The sequence below is a fragment of the Ictalurus furcatus genome, chromosome 5 (assembly GCF_023375685.1).
Source record: "Ictalurus furcatus strain D&B chromosome 5, Billie_1.0, whole genome shotgun sequence".
Taxonomy (NCBI): Eukaryota; Metazoa; Chordata; class Actinopteri; order Siluriformes; family Ictaluridae; genus Ictalurus; species Ictalurus furcatus.
Window position 1 is genome coordinate 12,119,496 of NC_071259.1, and position 26,920 is coordinate 12,146,415.

The window sequence follows — 26,920 nt, forward strand, 5'->3', positions numbered from 1 at the left end:
AAACAGAGTTTATTCATTATACCAACAAACTTTGGTAATTTAGCAGTGTTCACATTGGGGAATGCATTTTGTCAATGTTTATGGGCAGGGTTTCTCAGCTTCCATTTTGACAATCAACTGAACTGCACAGCATTCCAACATTTCCTTGCTGCCAACACACCTGATCCAGCTGATGAAGGAAATCCTCACACCAGGTCAGTGAGTCCCCAGGACTGTTTGAGAAGCCCTGGTTTTGGGCTTATAACAAATAAATAGCACACATTTGCTGATGGACACATCTAAGCTGAAAAGGGGGATATATTTAATTGTTAAATGATATACATGTGAGCTGTGATAATAATGCCTGAACTACTTGATGTGGTTTTCTCCTTTTTAAATAAAGCTTTTCAATTACTTAAGTACCTTCAAGAGCATGGTTTAGTTAAATAAATAGAATGTTCTCCATTTGAACATGCACAGCTGATTTGTTCAGGAAACATATATTTACACAAGGATAGAGCTTTTGCTGTCTGTCTCTTACTGTCTTTCAATCTATAATGCGCTGAAGCACAACACACATACAGAGAGGTGACTACATCAAACACGCACACATTCATACACACACAGACACACCCTCTCTCTCTCAGCCCCCCCCCCCACACTCACTTAACACTATACATTCCTCTTCTGTCTACAAATTCTAACTCCACTTTCATAGCTAAAAACCTATTAAAGTGAGAAAAATGCAATGCTGAACATAACAAAAAAAATGAGAGTCCAAACATCACATTTAAACATCTCAACAACACAAGATTTTTTTTCAGCTATTTTCTATAGATTTTCTTTTTCAATGCCATGTTCACAAAGAATATGATTTCATGCATTGTGAGATTTATGTCTTGATCTTCAGCCTTCCTTGGCAGGATGCTGTGGACTGAGGTTTGTGGCTTCAGGGCTTTCAACTGTACATCTTTTGTACCATAGGTGGATGCTGACAATCCGTGCTACTTCTGTGAAAGTATTGTACAAACATATCTATAAAAAGTCTGTCAGCCTCAGAAAACCAGTTGTCCTGAGCTGCATTTTTCACTACTGAATATCAAGGACGCTTGTTTTCAAGTTCTATGATTTTCATATTCTTTTTTTTTTTTGGGCCCTTTATCCATAGTAGAGGTCTTTGCTGAGAGTTCTTGGTTCCGAGGCATGTAATAAAGGGAGCAGTGGGTTGCAGTAAGTGAACCCACATTTGGTTATCCCTGTCCATGCTGGCTTTCATGATGCAAAATAAGAGCTCTGCATGGAGTAAAGTCGGTCAATGGGGTTTCCCACACGTGCCTGCAGTGAGCCTGCTTCTGAAGAAGCCATGAAGCAGTCACTAAGGCTGGTCAAGGAGGTGTCGCTGTCGATGTCATGGAATATGGAGTCATTTCCTGTGGAAAATGACAAGAGATTAACTGATGGAGTTTAATAAATTCAAGTATGATTAAATGAAGCTCTAAACCTTTTCATGGTTAATTATCAACCTTTTCTCCCTATATTATTATCATAGACTTTCGTTGCCAGTTTATTTAATACAATTCTGTCACTAATTGTAAGTATGCCATTAAAACAACAAGCATTCAACTACTAATAAAATGTGTTTAAACAAAAAATAATCAAACAAATGCACAAGGTTATGTTGGCTTCTGTGCTAATCTTCTGTTTTTGCCATTTTACTTGTGGGCATAGTTAGGCTTAATACTCAGTTCCAATCTTAATGACACCATTACACAAGACAGTGACAGGTTGATGGGCTATGGTTTTTTAATGAGCTGGCAATAATGCCTGTTTCCTGTTGTTACACCATAAACCCTGAGCTGGAGTGTGATGAAACTGGGGATTGGGGCCCTGCCATTAAAGGGAATGGATGACAAGGCACCTGGGACCTCTTCATTGCCTATCTATGACCAAACATACATGAGCAACACTCATCATGGAGTTAATAATATTTAGCACATTGGCCATAAAAGTATTACAGGAACTTCTCTGTGGTATTATGAGCTTATGTATTATGTCCATGTTGACAAAAAATGCACACTAGTTTTACAATGCTTGTAATTCTCCAAAATATCAGTGTTTTTTATTGGATGATTTTTTGCAAATGGATCTATATATTTTTGGCCTGCCTGACTAGACTGTCACCCATCATGATTAACCAATGTTGACCACAGATTATAGTAGGATACAAAGTATAATAGGACACGTTATCCTCAAACACATGGTGATGGCTGAGATGATTGTTGATGTGGGAACTGGACAAGAAGGTCCATAGTAAGGAGCACAGATCATGCTGACTTCAATTAATTAGTTTTTTTTTTTTATAATTAACTGGCCCGTAACTGCATTTGTGTGAATTTATTGTAGTGGGGATTAGACTCGTATTTGTGTGCTATCATGGGTTTCTTGAAGTGGTATGTTAAGGTTGCTGGATTTCTATTATTTGTGGAGTTCATATTCCTGTTACAGAAAATGTCCATGCTATGGTTGCATTTTTAAGGGGTGTAGAGCAGATCCATGCTGAGCTATGGTCTAAATACATGGTGTACTACTAACCATATGGGTTCATGTGGTCACCAGGCATCTGAGGTGGGGTGAGGCCCTGCTGGAAGGCATCAGTGGTGTAGCCGTTTTCCATGGCAACCATCTGCTGCTGTGCAGAGGCCAATGGTGTGTAGGAGTTCATCATGTTCTCCATCCTATTGGACATCACCTCTGGAATCAGATAGGACAATAACATAAGCATGTGCTAAGAATGGTATTAGATTGATCAAAACCAAGAGGAAAACTGTTTATGTAGGTATACTTAAAAAACAAACAAAGAAAAAAAAACATGCCCAGTTACTGCAGATAATACAAAAAATGTTTGTCAGGAAAGAGATTTTCAACAGAATTAAGTATAATGATAGTATCTGCCCTCAAAATCAAGCTGAGCTCCATGAAACACTACCAAACAAGAAACATGATTGTGCTGGAGCACAACAAGATACTCCCATGAAAATCCAACTGAGAAATTCTCCATGAGTCCCTCCAAGAGTTAAGGGCTAAGAGTCTTGTGGCTTTAAACAAGAGCCTGCCATCTCAGATCTTTTATTTAGAGTGGTGAGCTCTTGCAAGAATGTCTGAAATTCATTTCTAAAGATCACCACAATGTTCCATTACATGTTTCTTGTTTCTGGTGCAAGGGTATTTGATGTTGGAAGTTTCCTGCATATCAGGATGTACATAGGAACAGTTTGCTGAGGGTAGTTTACATTGTACTGCAAGGCAGTGGTTTTAGGAGTACTATGAATGTTTTACTAAGCATTCTACTGTCCCAAATGACAAGATCAGCTCCCCCCAAAGCTACTTTTTCTGTTCATGTTCCACCGTGTCTCTAAGAAAACAGTACTACTGGATTTAGGAATTGCTTATTGAACAGTAAGAGAGATCACTGTCCACCCAAATTACATGAATGATCCAAGTGAAGTGACGACAGTCTGCAGAACTGCTGAATGACATATCTGTCAGAGTTTGGAAATGTGGAACTATGAACTTGTGTGAATGTGATGACTTTATATATATATATATATATATATATATATATATATATATATATATATATAAAAGCTGAGTTTGTGATAAAGCCTTATAACTGGATGCACCATGAGGATAGTCTAACATTGGTCTATAAAATAAAAGTATTATTACTCTTGGTTTATAGCTGAAGATGATTCAATGATCTCCGGATTATGAGTTTCCAGCGGAGAAGGTACAAGGGGGTCTGCTCAGCAGTTAAATGTCAATATTAGCTTTGGGATTTCCCCAAAGTAAAGAGAGAAAGAACTGTTCTCATGTTGTACAACAGAAATGCATGCTTCTTACCTTATCTTTATAGGGATCTTAAATCTAAATTTACTTTATGCTGATGCCTTTAATTATGTTTTGCTTTAGAGTAAAACAAGTTTGCCAACATGACCAGTGTTTACCACTTTAGTGTAATTAGTCACATGTATTTATGAAATGTCAATATCATAGCCCAGTAGTAACACTGACAACATTAAATTCACCACTAAAATCAGACTTTCTGTAATTCTGCAGACTTGGAGAAGCTGCTGGAATGATTGGATTTTAAGCTCTCCAAATTTACCAAATTGTTTTCTTGACAGGGAAGACTTCTTAACTGTGGTTAAGAAAAAAATAAGAAAGCAACAAATGCAATGGCTATTTTAACAACATAACCGTAAATACTTCATTCAGAATTAATACTCATTTGCACTGTGTTTGGAATAATATTCTTTATCTCTACTGAGTTCTTAAAGGATCTGATCAACTATCAAGGGGGTTTAAATGTACTGTACATGGTGGCACAAGGTAGTGTGCCACCATATTTCCAGCTTTTGGACTACTTAACGTGGAATAAATGAGTCAAAGGGGGACTTTTTGACCTGAAATAGCTTGCCATAGTAATGTGAGGACAGCAAGATGTGTAACAGTACTAAAGCAATCAGTGTCCAAATCAGAAATAGAGAATAGCTTGTCCTCTATGCTTGACCGATTAGAAACATGAGATAACAGTCTGTCAAAAAGGGGATGCAAGGTTGTTTTCAGTTGAGAGGGAAGAAGGTGGGTCAAGATGCAGGCAAATTTAATGTGCTTGTATTGTAAATGAATCTGCCACCTCCACGGACACTCCTGCATATCCCTGTTTGAACAGTTTTTTTCCCCCCTTGTGTGATTCTTAGCTGACAGAGCTCAGAATTTCCTCAGTTTGAGATTGGACACCACAAACATTGCATCAGGCAACACAAAATGAAAAGTCAGTAAGAATGACCAATTATGTAACCATACAGTATATTATGGCAGTGTATTGGTCTGAGATGCTGGTGGAGACATGAACAGTAACATACCAATGAAAACCACCCAATCATTTAGCTAGTAAGGTTGCACAAATCTTGAAACACTTGCATTAAAAAGCTGTGCTTTTGTTTTTTTCAGACAGACAAGTTTACAGTGAAGTTCATATTGGGACACTGTACCTTGGCCCAGCCTTTGGGAGTTTTGCTGCTCCTGTTGCTGCTGCTGTCTTCGGGCCAACTTCTTCATCTGAAAAAACACAGATAAAGGCACAATCAGAACACTTTGGGACATCCCGAACTCTGTCTTTTTCTCAATTCTAACTCAAAAAAATGTGATGCTCCTTGTTGTTCACCTCTACTTGAACTACACAGCCGTCTATCTGAATACATTATATTATCCTGGGGCTTTTGAAGATAGCATCAGAGCTAGAAGGTGGGTTTCAGACACTAACATAAGAATGCGATGGATGTGAGCGCATCACTCTTTCCCTTGCAGGGAGTTTTTTGTGGAATGCAGTGAGAGGTTAAGCCTGAGGCAGATTACGGCTGAGATTTGCTGTCTCTATCCCCACTAGCACTCTCCCTTTTGGCAGTGTCTGTGGAGGGCTTTGCTTTAGCACCGTGGTGTGAGGATTACTCGTAGATTGTGGTGTTATCTGTTCTCAGGCTATACATCACTCAGTTCATGTAGGTACATTGTGATGGATTGGCAGAGTTCATGCTATGAGGGCTCACCTTGGCTCTCTGGTTCTGGAACCACACTTGAACCACACGTACACTCAGGCCTGTTTCAGCAGCCAGGGTTTCTCTCACCTGCATATGAAGACATCAAAATGACTAAGCCTCAAATATCTATAAGGTTAAGGTAGCAATGTTAACCATCATGTTCTGTTCACCGTTTAACAATGGATATCCCACTGACTCTCGTTATCTTTTAAGCACTTGTAGCTATAATTACAAAAAAACTGTCATTTAAATATATACACATGTAGCTGTGTACAAGTACACTGATCCAAGACTTTTCTGCTACTTATTAGAATTTACCAAGTCCTCTGTAAGTACATTTCGATCAGTCATCACTCAGGCCCCCTACCAAGAGATTTATGATGGTGTATGCTATTGCTGCATTCTCTACTTTTAAATGAGTTTATAGCAGTATTGGCTTTAGATCAGTTAATATACAGACACAGTGCTTGGTTAAATCTACAATACTGATCATACTAGCCGCTGTTTTGAAAAGGTAATCGACATTAGTGTTATCACTAATGTTAGCCGGCTAGCTCATTGCTAACGCTACTTGCTATTGATGATGTACTGCAATTTCAAAATGCAAAATGTTGCATTAATGTTTGAAGTTCACAAAGTAGAACAGTATGAATAGAAACTCAGGCCTGTATACTAGCTTTTTTATAAGTTTTACATGCTCTGACAGAGCAAACAAAAGACACTCTTTTGTGGAGGCATTTAGGAGAACTCTATTTTATGTTCTCCATACGAAGTGTGGAAATGCCAGCACATAACACTATAATATTTAATTTGTGTAAGGAGCATATTGCCTAAAAATATTACATTTTTTGGGGCAAACATTAAAAAGGTCAAATGTTACATAAGTTGTAGCCATATATACAGCATTTCTGTCCCTTGACACTAAATTACAGTTTCTCACCTTCCGGCAGGGTTTGGAAGACACCTCAAATGAAGCCTTGAAGGCCCGTCTCTGCTGTGTGGTGAGGATGGTACGTGGTCGTTTGGGTCTCCTTGGATCCTTCCCATCATCCCCTTTGCCCGGGCCTCCAGAGCACTTCTCCGGCTTGATATCCAGCTCCTCATCCTCGCTCTTCTCTGGGGAGAGATCCGTCATTCACAGGAATCAGCACATTTCTCTGCAATTTTTCAGACAGGCTATTGATGAATAGATGTTTTTGTTCTGTTACATTTTCGGGAGATTCAGACACAGTACATCCATAATGAAAAGAGACACATGTGGTTTTAATACTTTTATCAATTTATTGCTGAACGAATAGGCCACATCCTCTCACAAGGCTACAGCCGCATTTTGCAAAGCACTATGAAGTATGCACATTTGTCACTGGACTGGACATTGTGTCATTTATAATTAATAACACGCAGCTTTGGCTGTTTTGCACTGAATAAATCTTTGATAAGACGCCTGTACATAAAGGATGCTATACTGTAAGGAGAATAAGTATGTGGAATTTGTGCACATATGGGAAAAGATGTGAAATAGATATGAAAACCACAAAGTCTATAGGATTCTAATCAATACCCATGACCACGCACACATTAGGCTTGTAAAAAGAAAATGCAAAATGGTGCAACAAAATGTAAAAGTGTTTTTAATATAGGCTAGAAAGAGGGATGTATTAATATTCTATTTGTTCTAGTTGTTGTGCAAAATGCATGGAATCAAAGTTAAACTTTGGTACCCAACTTTACTAGATGATAAAAATCTTTACCCCAGCATGATACCAAACATCCAATATTCCTTTTCACATTATTACTTTTAAAAAACATTATGAAATTATTCAATCAACTAATCACAGTGTCTCAATTAGATGGTGATAATACGTGTGATCCTCAGGCGGTCAATCAAAGCCTTCCCCTGTCATGGTAATCTCTTCCAGTAGGTCGTACTAATGTGCCATCTAAATGAAATGGCTCCTGGCTCTCCTACTGTAATTACAATAGCCAAGCGGGGGATTGGCTTTATTGTTTAGTGGCTGGAGATTTCATCTAATAAGACAAAGCAGCTTATGTGTGATAGAATAATAATTGTAATTAGAAAAGGGGCTAAACTCCATGACATGGCAGAGTTCAAAAGTTAAAAACCCATGTAATGGCTACAATCCCCGAGTGCCAGTTTTCTGAAATGAAGGGCTGCTGCAATTTGGTGCAGCGGCCCTTTAGTGGCCTCTGCGGCATCTGCAGCAAGTGCCAATTAGGCTAGCAAACACTTTGGCCCCTTTAAAGAAGTGTGCACATTTTAGTTTGGAACAGAGGACTGATAGGAAGCATAGGTCTGCTGCTGAACCTGAAGCCCTAAACCCCACCCCATCATTCATAGAGCTCCACTGCTCTAATTTTTTCCAGCAGCATGACATCAATATGCTTTAGCTTCTCTCTGTTACAGTTATGCCTTCATGGCTGCCAGATTATACATTCATGTTCGTCTTGCTATCTGTCTGTGAGAGTGTGCATAATATGTATGCACTGTTATGTCAGCAAGCAAAATGGCACTGGCACAATGTATTCAGATATACACAGTATTCTCTTCTGTTCTGTGAAGCATGATAATTCACCCCATTTTGTGTGAATATATGAATGGGATGATGATAAATATTAACCTTAAAGAGTTTTCTACAGCCTGCATTTTCTTGCTTACCTGAATCAGAGTCATCAGGGCTGACAGATCCAAGCAGGTCTTTCTCCTTTTCATAGTCACTCTTGCACAGCAGCTGGCCATCTTTCAGTACAAATTCGTCACCTTTGCGCAGCTGTCGGTCGCACACACAACAGCAGAAGCAGTTGAGGTGGTACACGCACTCTAATGCCCGCATTACAAACTCTGTGGGTGCTATCTTCTCCAGGCATCCACTGCATTTAGTAGCAAATAATCTGAGGAGACAGAAACCATGGGAGGAAGTCATGATAAACAACATGTAGTCCAATTAATCGATTTGTTCTTAAATATTGTTTGCCACTAGTGGAATTCAGGGAATGCTAGTTTGCAATGGTGAGGAATGTCTCTACAGGTGGTTGTCCGTCACAGTACTGTGATTAAGGGAGCAGTGGGTGTGTGGCTAGGACCCTGGGTGATCTCTTTTGACAGCGGCTCATCTGTTAAAGCACGCTAGATAACCTCTCAATGCCTCAGCAGAGCCCAATCAGAAGAAATGCATGCTTGTTTCCCCGCTCCAAATGCACCAGTAAACCTCAATCAGCACCATAAATCACCGGCTTTACCACATTCAGTGCAGTGATTAGATAGGCCATGCTGCCACTGAAACAATATGCCAAATAAGTTATGTCTTATAGGATCATGTGACCAGCTACTGAATGAGACTAAAATGATATCTTATACATACCAGAATCAACATTGTTTATACCTAAGTGCCTAAAAAGAATGCTGAGCTTTCTTTGATTGGACACCAAGTGAAATACTCATTTGACCACTGACTGATTATTAGTGAGTGGTTGACTTCAATCTTGTAATACATAGGCTATCAAACTGGCTACAATATGAATGTAACACTGGTTCAAATGACCACTTTATCTTTCCATAACTGCTCCAGCAGACTTATCTCCTATTGCTAGGTAAAGGGATCTTACCCATGCCCTTTGATCAAAAAGCACACAACGCTCATGTTTATCACAAACCACTGGAGAAACCCAGCTGTCGCCGAAGTCTTCATTTCCTCTGTGCTCAGATAATAACTTTTGTTACAGTCAAAGCTGAGACAGTCCATCCTTGTGCATAAGTCTGAAGGCATACAGCTAAAACAACCTGCTAAAGGAAGTGAATGAGTGTGATACTGTCCAGGCCATCATAGCTTATTTATTAGCTCCGGCGCCTTTGTTTGCTTGGACTGGTGGGACAGCTGCTGCACTGCTTGTCTATATCTATGCTATGCATCAGTGCCACTGTGCACTATGATAGAGAAAGAGAGAAAGCCAATCACCATCATCTGCTGATACTGGACAGGGTTGGCCGACAGTGATGAATATGGGTAAATATGAGGCCACATGAGGGGGCAGCAGTGGCAGCCTTTGTAATGGTAATAGCTTTGTAAAATGCTGATATAGATATTGATATTCCATGCATGGGGCACACTGGGTTTGGTGGGCAGATGTACTGATATTTACTGGGGTATTATTGTTGTGGTTTTTATCATGTTTGTCTTTTGTGACATTTGTGGTAATTACTCGAATGTGTACAGATAACCACTGTTTAAATGCAAAGTCCCCTATCATTCTCCGTGGCACCATTGTAAGTTATGTTAAATATTGGATGTGAATAATGTCTTTATTTACAGGGTACTTAATTCTCATAAATACCTGTGACAGCATTTAAAGCTTGTCAAGACAACAACAATATGAACATGGGCAAGGAATTAGGAAAGACGATAATCTTTGATTTATTCTTAAATGTTAAGAAGATTAAGGAGCTTTTACTCAACAAAGGACAATGTTAATACCTTTAAAAAAAAGTGGCACGTTCAGCAATTCTGCTCAATTCACAGAATATTGCACTACCTGGAGGCATATACCAAAATGAATGAGTAAGCACATGTGAGAGAGAGAGAGAGAGAGAGAGAGAGAGATAGGGGATTTAGATTTAATTATTCTTGTGGGTATTTTTTTTTTTTTTTAATTTTGCATTAGTTATATCTGTTAAAATTCATTTTTTCATATTATAATAAATTGTTTCTTCTCTCTTACCCATATTTTGGGCAAGCATGTATAATACCTGAAAAACAACCTTACTAATTGCCGCAAATTACTATTTAATTTAATAATGACACAAAATCAGCAAGCCAAACTAAATGATGGGGTGATTATAACAGGAATAACACACCCCATTACATTAATTTGTTGGTGACAGACTGAGCTTTTATCCCAAATATGAATTCTTCTATTTGATTTTAAATGAAGTATTTATGACTTCATTTGACTATTGCATGTTGGACCTGTCAGACTCATGGATGATGAATCTGTCATGGTCCCATCCACACGTCCAATTCAAATGTTTATTCAGTGATGCAAATCCTTGCCTGAGAGATCAAGCTTGGAAAACAGGTATGGAAAGCTGGAAATTACCATTTTGAGCTGCTGTGGCACTTCCTGGATTCGCTTGCTCACCTCTCCGCTCCATACTCTCGAGATACTTATTGTCCAAATGAAAACATTCTTTTTCATCCCTTTATTTTTGTCTCCTCCTCTCTTACCCTCCTGCACTAATCTTATAAGCCATTATTTTTCTATTTCCCCTCTCTGTCACTTTGCATTATTTTTGCTGCTGTAATTCCCATTCGTTCCTTCTGAAGTCTTCCTGTCCGGCTTTGTCCTGTGATCTAATCCTGACTTCTTTGGCTGTCATCAGCCCCGCCCCCCAAGTTCGACATTCTCAGCAGGACCTCAGATGGAATAGCCATGCATGATGCCCCTGCTATAGCAACCACACCCTGGCAGGAAGGCGATGGCTAACTTTTCGGATGGCTAGAGAAAGCCTTTCACAAGGCTGGCAGCAGAAGTAAATCCTTCTTGGAGGAACAAGAGGAATTAGCAGGGAGCAGTGGAGTAGGGATTTAACCCTACCCCTTTTTCCTTTTGAAAGGCACAGTCACTTCAACTCCCACTGCTATCCACAATCAAACAGGGCAACGGCAGGGGGTTGCAGAGAGAGAGAGAGAGAGAGAGAGAGAGAGAGAGAGAGAGAGAGAGAGAGCCAATGAATGACACAAGCATTGGATTGTGGAGGAGCCCCTAATCCCATTTTAATACCTTTCCAAGTTCAGCACCAAAAGAATGTCTTTAAAAACAACGCCACAGTGTGAGCAGACGAAGGCCAACCAGGGGGAGTCACCACTCTCAATCCCCCGTAACATTACCTGATTAACAGCCCAAGGCTTCAGTTAGCAATAGAGTAGAGCAATGCAAAGAGAGTCCAGACCTCCTGTTAGCATGGCTGCTATAAGCATAGCTGCAAAGCAAATGTCATAAACAATGGCATAAACAAGGTCAGTGTTGTCTCAGATGCTGTGCCTCGTCTGGAGAGGATTTCTGTCCTGTGGTTTAAGATGAAAGCCATAAGGGAGAGAAGAAAGACAGAACTCCAGTGGAGCTGCTGCTCTTTGGGCTGGACACAGGCCCACATCTGGGGCTTTTTAAGCTACTCTGCTCTACAAACTCAATAAGTGCATACACTGCTACTGGACATACAATGTAAGATCATCAAGAGTCATAGTTTCTCTTATTTTATTTTTATTTTTTTTTAAAGAAAAGTCTATCTACATGCTGAATTCAGTGAGCATTGTAGATATCAAATTGTAGTCATACAGTATGCAAACTATAAGCTCCAACAAAATCATAGAAATTACATCACAAATCTAAAAGAAAATAGTGAGGCAAAGTGTAGAGATGGATAGATAGAGGAAAGTGGACTAAGGCCCACCATTTTTTTTTACAATGGGGATGTCTGTTCCCCTAACAACACCTGAGCGCACAGATTAACAGATATGGTTCTCACATTTGGATCAACAGGCACAATTCAGGCAATGCAGCCCCAATATTGATTCAGACACTCTTAGTCCAGGACCCCATGAGTAGAATCAGAGATAATCCCCAGAATGCTCCCCAGGTGATCATTATCAATTTCCAGTCACTCAGACACACACACACAATAAATTGTCATTCAACTTATTTGTGCTCACATGCAGGGACTTACAACTTTTCCCAGATGAATGTTCTCTTGCCGCATCTATAAGCTGCAAGTGTACTGAAACTGCAAGTGTACAGAAAAAAAAGAGTAAACCACTATTTACTGTGGTCAAAATTAAAAGATAAATTATAAAATTATTTACATCTCTAAAATATTTATTTAATTACCTAGAATACTTGAATGCATTTTGTTTCCTGATTGCAATGTAGGATTTTTCTCATTTATTTATTTATTTAACTCATTTAATAGGCCTTGTTGGATGAAGATATTTCTGGAAGAAAAAAAGCAGCAAACTGGGAGTTGAATACTAAGCTCAATGGATCTTCAAGCCCTCTGTCTTGCCGAAACCTGGCTCTCACCTTCCAGTTCCTCTTTCTTCTCTCTTTTAAACCACAAAGCAGCCCGCTTACAGGAGTATGTGGTCTTCCCTTTGAACAGATTATAAGCAATTTAAAGTGTGACAACATCTTAAAGCTTTCACCACATGTTGCCAATGATTTCCCCACCACAAAAGACCTTCCTCTGTATGCCTTTGCCTTGGCGATAAGGATCACAGACCAGAGGGAGATAAAAAGACAAGCCTGGAGGAGGGGGAAAGAGGTGGAGGCAAGCCTGGATAATTGGCGTACATTTAGCAACACATGCTTTTCTCCCCACCTATTCTCCTCTCGCTTTCTGCTGAACATGCTGAACATGAACAAGGGGGAGGTCATAACAGTTTACAGCAGAATGACTTCTTATGTCACCACATCTCTATCAAAGACAGAGAAAGGATAAGGATTACCCAGGAGGACAGCTGTAAACGATCGCTTTGAACACCATTCCTCTGGCTTCACCACCCGAGCTCCCCTGGCTTGTGTATTCAGTGCATGCCAATCATAAAGACATAAGTGATCTGAATTTTGAGGCAGATCAAGGTGAAAATAATGCACCACCATTAAACTAATTCTGTGGTCTCAAAGCTGCTTGTACAGGAGTTTTAACAGTAATGTTGCTTGTGAGAATGCCAAGATGAACTTTGGAAATCCAGAAGCTTCCATGGTTTTTGATAAACAGTGATGTTCTTAGCTGTACATGAAAACAAGGGATAATACACAATAGCAAGTGATGGGTAAAAGTGCATGTTTTATTTTTATTTTATTTGTAATTTTATGATGTTTATTTAATTGTTGCCTGTTCAGATAAAATGACATTTTGAGATAAAGATGGTGCAGTTTTAGCTATGTACCATATATGGAAGATTATATGCAATAATTTGCTGTAATTGAAAATATTTATTTGAAAGCATGTTTTGAAAAAGAAATTCACATATTGCAATTTAACATGCTCTGCATTTTAATTGAAAAATAAAATTTTACTCACATGTTTAAAGTGGGAAGCTATACAAAGAAATGCCTCATCATGATTGACACTATATTTTAAATGTGTACACTACTTTTAATGAAATAAGTTAAAAATGGTGCAGAGAACTTTAAGAAGATATGAATGAATGGTTAATAATCTTCAACTGTTCAGTTGTATCCTGTCTCTAGTGTAAGTCACTTTGGATAAAAGTGTCAGCAAAATGAATAAATGTAAATAAGTAAAATATCTAACAAAAAATAATTAAATACCAGTATCACTAAATGTATTTCCATGAATAGTGACAATGAATTAGGCAATAGGGTGAGACAATGTATTAGGCACTAGGACAAGAGGGTGGCGGTGGAGGGCTGCAGGATGGACACGGGTACAGTGGCCATGAAGTGTAAAACACATTAACAAATCCGAAAACACATTAACAAATCCGAAAACAAATGAACAAATCCGAAAACAAATTAACAAATCTGAAAACACAATAACAAATCCGACTGTCATTTGCTGCAATTGTCAAGCAACTGTTTGATGACATACACAACAGTGCTTCACCATCGCACCTTCACTGACAGTAGGCTAATGGTTGAAAGGCAGGAATTTGGCCAGTAGTTGCTGCAAGAATTTTATAATTGACCAGTTGGTGAGCGAGAGGGCGGGAATTACAGAGAGGGGTTAAATCAATGCAAATATGCGCAAACATGATGCAGTATTAGACCATAACCACATCATAATGAAACTAAAGCCGTGTCATGGATATCAAACAATTGCAAACACAACACAGATTTATCCAAAAAATTTCGGTGTTAAATATAGGTGTGCAACAATTATTGGCACCCTTTTAGTCAATACTTTGTGCTACTTCCCTTTGCCAAGTTAACAGCTCTGAGTCTTCTCCTATAATGCCTGATGAGGTTGGAGAATACATGGCAAGGGATCTGAGACATTCCTTCATACAGAATCTCTCCAGATCCTTCAAATTTTGAGGTCCACGCTGGTGGACTCTCCTCTTCAGTTCACCCCACAGGTTTTCTATGGGTTTCAAATCAGGGGACTGTGATGGCCATGTCTGGACCTTGATTGTCAGTAAACCATTTTTGTGTTGATTGTGATGTATGTTTTGGATTATTAAACTGATGGAAGATCCCATTTTAAGCTTTCTGGCAGAGGCAGTCAGGTTTTCATTTAAATATCTGTTGATATTTCATAGAGTCCATGATACCATGTATCCTAACAAAATGTCCAGGTCCTCTGGCAGAAAAACAGTCCAAAAACATTAAAGAACCACCACCATATTTAACCGTGGGCATGAGGTACTTTTCCATATGGCTACCTCTCTGTCTGTGCCAAAACCACCTCTGGTGTTAATTACCAAAAAGCTCTATTTTGGTTTCATCTGACTATAGAACCCAATCCCATCTGAAGTTCCAGTAGTGTCTCGCAAACTGAAGATGCTTGAGTTTGTTTTTGACTGAGAGTAGAGGCTTTTTTCTTGAAACCCTTCCAAACAACTTGTGGTGATGTAGGTGACTTTGGATTGTAGTTTTGGAGACTTTCTGACCACAAGACGCAACTAATTTCTGCAATTCTCCATCTGTGATCTTGGAGATTTTTTGCCCACTTTAACCATCCTCTTCACAGTGCATTGAGACAATATAGACACACGTCCAATTCCAGGTTGATTCATAACATTTCCAGTTGACTGGAACTTCATAATTATTGCCCTGATGATGGAAATGGGCATTTTTAATGAGTGTGCTATTTTCTTATAGCCACTTCCCATTTTGTGAAGCTCAACAACCTTTTGCCGCACATCACAGCTATATTTCTTGGTCTTGTTATGAATGACTAAGGGAATTTGGCCTATGTGTTACCTCATATTTATACCATTGTGAAACAGGAAGTCATGATTGAACTGTTCCTAGTCACCCAGTTATACAAAAAAAATGTGAAATTTCAGTGGGAATATACTTCAAATATATTTTTCTCATATGAATTAATGGGGTGCCAATAATTGTTCTACACCTATATTTAACAAAGATATTTCTTTTGGATAAACCTGTGTTGTGTTTGCAATTGTTTGATATCCATGACAGCGGAATATTTTTGTGAGTTTTTTTTAACACAAGATCAAAAGGTTAAACAATAAAGACAATTTTTCACAGCCTTCTTTGCTCATATTTACCAAGGGTGCTAATATTAGTGGAGGGCACTGTACATTTACGGCATTTAGCAGATGCCCTTATCCAGAGCAACTTATTTATACATCTGAGTAGTTGAGAGTTAAGGGCCTTTCTCAAGGGCCCAACAGTGGCAGCTTGGTGGTTCTGTGATTTATACTCATGATCAGTAGGCCAATTTATTAACCGCTGAGCTACTTGTCTTATATTAACCACTGTGTCTTATTGCTCTCAACACCTATTCATTTTCTGTCATTCTAAATTAACAAATAGGAACGGTGTTAGTTATAACCAGCTCTGGCATACTTTAATACCTGTATTCTCTAATAATGTGGTCTCTACTGATTTACTGCATTGAGCATTTAGGCTTTAACTGTGAATAAAGCTTGTCGGTATATATACATATATATTACATTATGTAACATTATTTAGTAGGAATAATAAGACTAACCTCTGCCTGCACTCTAATGTTGAGACCCATTTTGAGAGGCCACATTATCAATGCAGTAGATCATAACTAAAGTCCTTAAAGTTTACAAACACTCTAAATAATGATATTTCATTAAAGTAAAAAGATACTATATTAATTAAAGCAAAAAAAAAAAAAACACCCACAACTTTGTTTAATAATCCATAAGGAAATTGGCCTCCATTAATGATTAGTATCAGCATTTCTCTTTGGTGTGGTGAGATTACAGTGTAAAGTAATGAAGCCAAATAAAGAGTTGCCATGTCTTCCCCATGGTCCCCAGGGCAAGCTCGAGTCAGCTCTAACAGCAACTTAATCGCCTCCCCCTCTTTACTAAATTAGCATAGTAATGAGCTTTAAATTGAAGCACTTTGTTTTTTAATTAAACTCCCAGCAGGTAAAAGTAAAATACATTAGAGAGGGGAATGTGCACAATCACTAATGGTCCAGAGTTGCCATCTCCATCAGAACAATCTTTGGGCTCTCTTGTGTCTCTCCAGAGGAACACTTAGCAAAGGTCTCAGTAGACACTTCCCATCCCTCACTTTGACACTCCTCATGTGTTTGAGAAATATCTACCAAATTATGTGCCCACAGTTTCCATAGATTGTGGGATGATGATTACATCCCTTGTGGCTCACAAAATGTGATCTAAGCCTCGACCAGTGTCTTGCCATGAGTCATCTCAGTGGAGAATGTTCTTCAATGATCTTTTTCACTGTGATGGATACAGTAGATTTGTCTCTACAGATCGACTCATTCTGTAGCACTATTGTCTTCTGTGTTCTAGTGTGCTTTTTTAATTTACATTAATGCAAGTAGCTTCATTGTCACATTATCATATTTGTTGACAACAAGCAATTTGTTACTTTTTATAAAGGTATAACAGTTTTTGCACTCAGTTTTATACATCTATGAATGATGTCTTATATTGCATATCACTTCATTTTCTGCTCAGTGTGTCATGTATGCCAGTTACATAAAAGTAATGATGTGCTGGGATTAATAATGCAGCTATTATACTGTAGAAGTTGTAGAAGTATGTTGCACTTTCATCTAATGAAACATAGGTAGAAAAGTCTATCTTTTGTCAGTGAATGCAAATGTGACCTCTGACAAGTCCATTGAGAGTTCAGGAAATTACAAAATGTTTGTACATTTGCATTGTTTGCCCTAAATCACAGCTTAGTACAATGCTACACTTTTGGTCCCATGGAACTGCTATTACTGTAATGACATATAGGTGATTATCATATCCTAAACATCCCCTATATCAACACTTTCTTCCAAGTAACTGAGCCAAGTGCAACAATGACAGGCACAGACATAAGTAGAGAAAAGTGATCATTTTACAAAATATGTCATAAAACAGATAACAGATGTCATAAAAGAACCACAATCTTTAAAATCATACAAAAATTTTGCATTAAAACAAATCCATTATTCAGGTCAGACACCGGTAAATGAGAGCTGAAATGACAACATTGAAGAATGAAAAGAACAACAGGGTGGCCTGTGGTGGAGATGAGCACACAGCTGAATGGAGAGATCAGACAGACAGGTACACATAATGTGTTTGATCAGCTGGACTTCTCCAGCAAGCATGCTCAATGCCGCACGACAGTTCCTACAGCCGAGGTGACAGTATTGAAAAGAAGAAAAAGAGAGAGAGAGAGAAAGAGGAGACTGTGTGGGTGTGAGGTGGTGATTGTGAAAGAATAACATGATTGCTGGAGAAGACTGATATCTAAATCTTTTTTTCATGGCACCCTTGGTTCAAATGATAATTCATTAAAATGTAAATTTATTAACCATACACCCATTTTCTAAGTACATAAGTGAAGGCAGTAGACATTCAAAGCTAATCAAGAACTAAATTTGTTTTCTTTCTTCTGATATTTTTCCCAATTCCTGGCATCTACTGTATATACTATAAGAATCAGTGACACGTTTACTCTGTAAGAGCTGAGTGTGCCTGCGTGTAAGAGGCAGAGGAGACTGAGTTATAGCGGCCTAACGTCAGCCTGCTCTGCTTCTCATCACCCTCCTCCGGTCCTGTAACACTAGCTTGCAGTAATGCCCATCTTCTCTACTGCCCTGCTGGAGACTAGACATCTTTACATGTGCTCTCCAAATAAGAGAGAGAGAGATGGAGGGAGGGTGAGAGGAAAAGGGTAATTATTTTTAGACTATATGGCCAAGTGTAAGTCACTAAAATAGCATAAGAAAACAAAAATTAAAAAAATTATCATAGGAATATAAAATTAAACAACAACAATTTTTAAAAGGCACATAGACACTGTGGAAAAAAAAAAACGGAAACACAACGAAAGACCCAGAAAATGCAACACTAAAAACTCACCAGTACTATACCTGTTTTATAATGCTAATAATTCTATAGTCCTTCCAGGCCAATATAAATGATATCCAAGAGGCTTATTCCTTTTGCTGGCAACTGAAGGTTCAAATGGCCCCTTTGAAATAGCTAGGGGTGATTATACTGAGTCTAATAACTATCAGATGTATGCTATGACCCATAACTTCCTAAAGATACTTAGGCTGATCAACAGGACACTGTTCAGATTTTCTGATCTCCATGTTACCTCATGTATCTGTCTGATGAGTACCATCACAAAGTGGTTTGGGGGAGAAATTGCAGATTTTCTTAATATACATACTAGGGGTCAAATATATCCATTATATATATATATATATATATATATATATATATATATATATATATATATATATATATATATATAGATGGATAGATAGATAGATAGATAGAGAGAGAGAGAAAGAGACATGAGAGGGATTTCTAGCACTGAGTTGGTTAAAAAGCAACATTTCAAGCAAGGAGCTTTATAATTACAATTGACCCCTGGAAGCCTTTGTCTGAAAACTAAAACAAACAGTAATATAAGGTGTTCTTCAGTGAGGGCTCTGCAAATATGCAAAGAAGAGATCCGGTGAAGAACATCACATGCAGGCTCCTTTTCACTGAGGCCTAATCTGTGTGCCTGCACAATATTAAGATGGCTTTGGGGCCACTTGTGACCCAGCTGTTCACTAATGAAAAATTCCTCAGCTCCATACAGGGGCCAGAGGAGACTGCCCCCTCTCCACCCGTGACCATGCCCTGTCCATCTTGAGAAGTTTACTCTGGATGAATAGATAGTGGATTACAGAGAAAAGAGACAGGAGAAGAGGTTGGAGAATAAGCTTCGCTGTGTTTGTGTGTGTGCCCCTGCTACCCCTCTTCCTCCCTGTCTATTGATATTTGAAAGAGGAGGAGTGTTTACCAAAGTTTTAATTAGAAGGGATGACCCCATCATTATTTGGATGCTATTGCACTAAGGCGGGGTTCTGTTTACCTGACAGAGATTAAGGCTAAGCTTAAAATCAAGAGCCTTTATGGAGCAGCAGCTTAAGCGATGTAAAGATGAATTCAGAATCATCTGTTAGGTCTGGCACTTTCTAATCTCCCTTCTTTGACTTGCTCACTAATCAAAAAGGGTAAAACATTTCCACACCTGTCAGATCAGAATGGAGATTTAAATTTAAATTATATTATATTTATAGGGAAGTGGTAGCTCAGCAGTTAAGATGGTTGACTTCTGCTCAACAGGTTGTGAGTTCAAATCCCTGCACTGCCAAGCTGCCACTGTTGGGCCCTTGAGAAAGGCCCTAAACTGCTCAGTTGTAAAAATGAGATAACTGTAAGTCACTCTGGATAAGAGCATCTGCCAAATTCTGTAAAGTAATTTATTGACCCATATATTACATTTTTAGTTAAATTCATTGGCCACCTATTTACCATCTCACATGTAATTACAAAGGGTGATTTGATGAATATGATGCCAGCAGTGATAAACCAAGCCCACAGGTAAAATGGGTTCTGTCTTTTTCCCATATTGTTTATTAAGTGATTTAAGGTTCCTATTTGTCTATATGACAAAGGTAAATTACATGCATATGTCCCTGCCCATCAAAAGTCCTGTTTCGTAAGTCTAACAGTTAGTATTCATTCAAATAACCTCAAATAAGCTGTAATATAAGCTTGACACAGTAGATGACTGCTAAAAAGAAAACAATAAAGTGTGAGAGAATATGCAGCTGTAAAAGTCAGTTTGCACTCTATCCCCATCATTCAGCTTGGTAATAGCAGCCCCATTTAGCATGGTATATTTCAATAAGCTTGACAAGCACATTCCAAACTGGTGGACCCCCTTCGTTAGCTGTCTGGCTAAGAAGTGGCAAATGCCCATTTAATAGACCTGTTTAAAGTCCGTAGCTAGCTGTGAAACGGCAGGCTCGATAGAGTTATAAAGTCAACAGCCGCACTCTTGACCCCTTGAAGAGCTGCTGAAGAGGCCCACGTAACTTCTCTGGGAAAAACAGAAGGTATGGAAGTATGGAGGTAGTGCGAAAGAGAGGCACATGGGGAAAGGGATCTGCAAGACTGAACCTTATGTACAGTATCCTCCAGAATTATTAGAACTCTTTATGAAAAACAGCAACAGGTAATATATAAAAAGAACACCACATGCAGTAAGTCTTCAATTGTTCCTGTGTTGATTTGTAAGTATGTTTTGCTCATCTTCTTGTTAAAGGCTCTATCTATAGGCAGAGCCTTTGCCAGAGGCTTTTGGACTGAAATATCCTGGATGGCAGAATTCATGATGTCATCCATCTTCATAAGAGCTCTTGAACCACCAGTCACAAAACAGCCCCAAAGCATCAATGATCCAACTCCGAATTTCACAGTGGTTATCAGATGTTTTTCGTAGTATCCAGTCCCCTTTTTTTTTTTCGCCAAACATGCTAATGAATCATCTAAACTTTGCAAGTCTAGAACTGCAACATTTGCACTTTTTTTGTCCTTTTGTTCCTCACTGTGTGGGGGAACAGTGTGTTCATGAGTCCAATTTTTGTTAGGTTAGAATAAAGGTAAATAGTTTCTTCTATTGTTTGAGTGTAATCTTTATTTTATAAATGTTTTGCTAAGTTTTATGAAGAATGCCAATAATTCTGGAATGCTGCTCTAAAACTATTACAGATCTATGTTCTTGGACTCTTTAAACAGGATGGGTTAAAACATAACTTAAATACTCCTCTTAAAAAGAGAGATTTGTGCGGAGCCTCGTTGCCATAGCAGCACCAGCAGGCAGGCTGGTGATGAATGAGCTGAAGAAGTAGTTTTCTCTGCAGTGTGGGGAGAGTACACATTGGCCTATGACGGATGTGCCAGACCTAGCAGGCACATATTGTCATGGTGGTGTCTGGGAGACTGGGATTCAACAGCCAGAGGCAAAAATTAGGAACATTTGCTCCAGGGCTAGAGGTTAAAGTTCACCAAGACCTCTCTTGATGAGACCAGATACATGGAACACTGATGCAATTAAAATATGATCCACTTAATGTTTGACCACTTCCTTATACCTTATACATGATAAAGGTAATCATGTAAGGTTGATAAAGGTAATCATGTAAGGTTGAGAAAGTTAAGCACAGTGGTTGATTCTGGTACTGGAGATACTCCTTGAGGGGAATGAAAGTAGGATACCTGTTAATGATATTTAAACTAGGCATTTCAAATCCATGCATTCTGTTTTCAATGTATGTTTTGCTCTTAATCATTCAGTTACAGAATACATAAGATTTTTTAAAATTCTCTCAAGTCATAGATGCTATGAAAAAGTCAGTGCATGAATGCACCGTAATGAAGTTATTTAGCTATTTAGATATTTACAATGTTTACAAGGTTTCTTGCCTATTCTATATTAAACTTGATCTAATACAAAGATCTTTATTAAGTGTAAAAAAAAAAAAATTATTTCACCCTGCCATGTTCCCTTGCTGGAAGCCACAAAAACGTTGCCATGAAGGGTGGGGGTGCAAGAGAGAAAATGAAAGACAAACAACCCTTATTTGTTCACAGGCTATTTTAGAACCCAAAGGTTAGGGATTACCACTAAGATTAACATACAGAAACTATATTTGAATTTGTGATCAGCAGCTCCCTTCAAAGAGCTCAGTAAAAGATTAGGTGCTGTTGTGCCGAAAAGCATCTTTTATTGTGCAATAGAGTTACAATAGCCAAACAAAGATGTCTGCAGAGTGTGGGGCTGTCGCAAAAATGTGGGCACTTCTCCATGGCAACAATGGCAAAAAAAATTAGAAGACTGACGCTGGAATGTGCAAAAGAGACGGGGACAACACCCCCACCCACCCCCACCCCCCAACCCCCTATATACACACACAGGAAGAACACTCCCCTACCGAGATCACACACTGTTTACACACTGCAGCCATTACTACCAAAATCTGCTTACTCAAAGACAACAAACATGGAAAACAAAAAAATTCTATATTTCTGTACATTGCTTAAGTAACAGGTACTAGTGACTGAGTGGGTCAAACACAACAGTTTACGTGAACAATACATGAACTATGAAGGCTGAGTGGCTGTTTTAGTGGAAATCTGGGCTGTTCTAGTCAGGCTCCCAACATTTAAGGGAACTGGCTATGTTCCATAGGGCAATATCTGATGTGGAGATGACTTTCAGATTCTCTGGTACTAGAAAGAGGGAACGCTGGAAACATGCTACAGTATGTGGGCCCAGTAACAATATAGCCACCCTGCAAAATTAGTACCAACATAACAGCAGCATTTCTAACAATCATTAATAATCTAAACATTGTTCTCTTTCTTTTGGCTTAAAGCACCGAATCCTGGAGGTCGGCTGCAACATTTTGTACTATGGATCATTTATGTTATATTTTAGTTATGATCTGTTTTAGAGACTGTAATATCCAGGAATGAGGCCTAAAACCACCAGAGATGTTTATGTTGTAACTTAAATACCAAGAAAATTTTATAGTTCATTCCTGTGTATAAAAGAAAAAAACCCTCCTTTTTGCTTAAAATCAAGCAGTACAATGCTTTTGAAGATTGTAACAATCTTTTGTTTGAAAAGAACTGTGTGTGCTGAGATCCTAGTGAAAAAAATGCCTCACAGTTGGCTCTGGTACGACGATGTGAAAGTCCCTGCTGGCACAAACTGGCAGTGGAGCAAGGACGCAGGGATATCACATGTCACATGGGACAGGGCACGTGCCAAGCCAAAAGACCACCCGTCCAGTCAGCTTCAAACCAGAGGCTCTCTCTTTCAGCCAGAAAGCCATCCATTCCACACGCATGCACGCACACACATGCACACACACACGGCCAAAAAGGAGAAGCTGCTGATTTGCTTATGGAATGCAATTGCAAATACAGTATGGTATATTTAGCTCATTTATATATCCCAATGTATGTAAAACCATGGAAAAATATTCTAAATCTACTTAACAGGCTTTAACAGTTAAAAACACAGCATCCTGACTGGCTAAAATAAAATCTGTTCATACATGCCATGTGCATCTGCAATCCACAATATACATAATTTAAATGTCAATAACTACACATTAGGTTAGAGTTACTATAAAATATATAATTCCATCCATCCGCTTACTCCTTTTCAGGGTCATGGGGAACCTGGAGCCTATCCCAGGGAGCATAGGGCACAAGGCAGGGTACACCCTGGACAGGGTGCCAGTCCATCACAGGGCACAATCACATACCCATTCATACACTACGGACACTTTAGACACACCAATCAGCCTACCATGCATGTCTTTAGACTGGGGGAGGAAACCCCCGCAGCACGGGGAGAACATGCAAACTCCGCACACACATGGCTCCGGAGGGGCTCGAACCCCGGACCCTGGAAGTGTGAGGCGAATGTGCTAACCACTAAGCCACCATGCACCCATAAAATATATCATTAAATATAAATTATTTTATTTTATAAATAAAAAGTCTCTCTTTTTCATATGATATATAGATACTCATGGGATTTTCACACAAACAGTCTCTAGTGCTTATACAGAATGGTGCCAAAAACATTAAACATCCAGTGAGCAGCAGTTCTGCAAGTAGAAAAGTCTTTTTGATGTGTGAGGTTAGAGGAGAGTGACAGAATTGTTTGAGCTGACAGGAAGGCTACAGTAACTCAAATAACCATTCTTTACAATGGTACCGAACTTTGAGATGGGTGATCTACAACAGCAGTAGACCACATCAGGTTGCACTCCTGTCAGACAAAAACAGGAATCTGAGGATACAGTGGGCACAGTCTTTCAGAAACTTTTGGAATGTTTTTCCAATCTTCAACTGTCCAGTTTTGGTGAGCCTGTGCCCATTCTCCTCTCACCTCTCTCATCTACATGTCAAGGCATATCCACCTTTAGAACTGCCACTTACTCACTGAATGTTTTTTTGTTTTTCACACCATTCTGTGTAAACTCTAGAGACTGTTGTGTGTGAGAATCCCAGGAGATCAGCAGTTTATGAAATGCTCAAACCAGCCTGTGTGGCCCATCTGGTACCAACAACCAACATCCCCATTCTGATGTTTGATGTGAGCATGAAGAATTACTGAAGCTTATGACCTGTATCTGCATAATTTTATGTATTGTGCTGCTGCCATATCATTAGATGATTGGATAATTGCATGAGTGTGCAGGTGAACAGGTGCTGTAATAAAGTGGTGAGTGTGTATTATTATAAAACAATATAATTGAGTCAAATAGCAAAAAAGTCAGTGTAAATTTTAGAAATACAGGTCAGTAACAACTGTGTACTTTAACTAGTGCTAGAGAATGGTGAAACAGAAACATCTATCCATCTTCTATACTACTTATCCTAAACAGGGTCACCTGGAGCCTAACCCAGGGAACTTGGGGCACAAGGCAAGGAGCACTCTGGATGCTAACCCATCACAGGGCACAATCACACACACACACACACACACACAAACACACACACACACACTATGGACAATTTGGAAATACCTATCAGCCTACAATGCATCTCTTTGGACTGGGGAAGGAAACCCCCAAAGCACAGGAAGAACATGCAAGCGCCTCATACCCAGGGGTAGGTGGGAATGCCTGGATGTGCAAGGCAAACATGCTAACCACTAAGCCACCTTGCAATATTCATTTGAATGTGACTATACATTTAATGTGCCTACTAACATTAGACTTATAAGCAGATATAACAGGTGCAAAATGGCCTGCCACTGGTGTGTTAGATGACAATTTTGGAGTAATTTCTTGGCTACAGCCTTGAAGTATGTACTATGACCTACATGCCACATAACATCATGACTCAACTCCTCCCTATGTTTTACACCCACATGTTAATTTGCCATTTCACAGCTGAGCACTGTGGACTCTATGTTGTTCTACCAGCTGGCTCAAGCACATTGTGCATGCAAGTCAATGTGTGTAAACACCCTTGTACTGATCAGATGTGCAGCCTTTATTGTTGCACACAGACAGCAAACTCCCTTCACTGCCTCTGATAGCTCTTTGACCGAGGGAGGGTGTATATATTGTGTTACTAGTCAGCCTTTGGGTGAGGGAGTGTGCATTGACAGAGCAATTTTACACACTCTGGCAGTGCATTGTGTGAACAGGAGTGGGCTTTTCTCTACACACACAGCCGGTGGAAAAGGCAGCTGCTTGTACAATGCGGAGGCAGCACTCCAGGACACACAATGAGTAATGACAAGGAGAATCAGGGGACAGGGAAAAACACCCCCCCCAACCCCCCCCCCCCACACACACACACAGATTTGGGCATGTAAACAGAAATATACACCAGAATAACATGGGAAAGAGTACTGACAGAACATAATATATGTCTCTGTATACCAACATACAGATGTCAAGTGTGTGTGGAATGTGGAATTCAGTGACAACTCTGCTAGCCAATGTGCAAACTAATGACATAATGTGATGAAGAAAGAAACAAAGACATCAGTAAAGGTGCAAGTATCTGAGTGGTGATGGGACTTTCCACACTTCCAAGGTTAAATGATGAAATGTTCAGATGACTGGCAAAATCTTTCCTACAGTTTCCTAAGTTAACAACAGAAAACAACATGCCTTGCTTACTGCTAGAAATTCAATATGACCTGGATGACTGAAATCCTTTGAAGGCCTTTATGAATTAAAATAATTGATGGATCCGCTCCAACAGAGAGGCTCACATAGGGCAGATGAGACCCTCAACACATCCCACCAGCCAACGTTCCTCCCCAGGGCTACCATCATCCCTTAAAAATCAACAGAAAGACAGCGCCTCAAGGCTACATCCCAAATCTCATACCCCACACCCTTCCCCAGGTGCATGTCAGCATGGACCAATGCACGAAGACACCACTGAAAGCACTCCCTCTGCCTCTCCCAATGCCATTCTCGCCCTAAGGCCAGTCTTTGATATTTCCTGCCACCATGCATTTTGTGGAGGGCCCATTAAAAAAAGTGCCATTATATCATCTCAATTTAGTGCGAGTAAACTTTGAGTAATACTGCGATGCCTTGCCTAATGATTTCTCCATTTTGCCCCCTTGCTTTCTGTCTCTGAGGCCAATAATCTCTACTGACAACAAATCACCACTTCACTCCACTTTCAATCACCCTCTCTACAATTCCCAGTCCCTAATTCACTTTAAGATACAATGTGGAGGACAAGAGCCATGTGTTTCAAAAT

General features: G+C 39.3%; 1 protein-coding gene across 1 annotated transcript in view; it reads right to left on the reverse strand.

The window, feature by feature from the left end:
* Positions 1-1,129: 1,129 nt before the first annotated feature.
* lmx1bb (LIM homeobox transcription factor 1, beta b) overlaps positions 1,130-26,920 on the reverse strand; it is a 54,164-nt gene continuing 28,373 nt past the window's right edge. Inside the window, exons 4-9 of the mRNA XM_053624776.1 lie at positions 8,257-8,489; positions 6,520-6,695; positions 5,589-5,666; positions 5,034-5,100; positions 2,572-2,730; positions 1,130-1,409 (exon numbers count right to left, since the gene is read on the reverse strand). Coding sequence (XP_053480751.1) covers positions 1,252-1,409; positions 2,572-2,730; positions 5,034-5,100; positions 5,589-5,666; positions 6,520-6,695; positions 8,257-8,489 — 871 coding nt within the window. The 3' untranslated portion in view covers positions 1,130-1,251. The remainder of the gene's footprint in view (positions 1,410-2,571; positions 2,731-5,033; positions 5,101-5,588; positions 5,667-6,519; positions 6,696-8,256; positions 8,490-26,920) is intronic.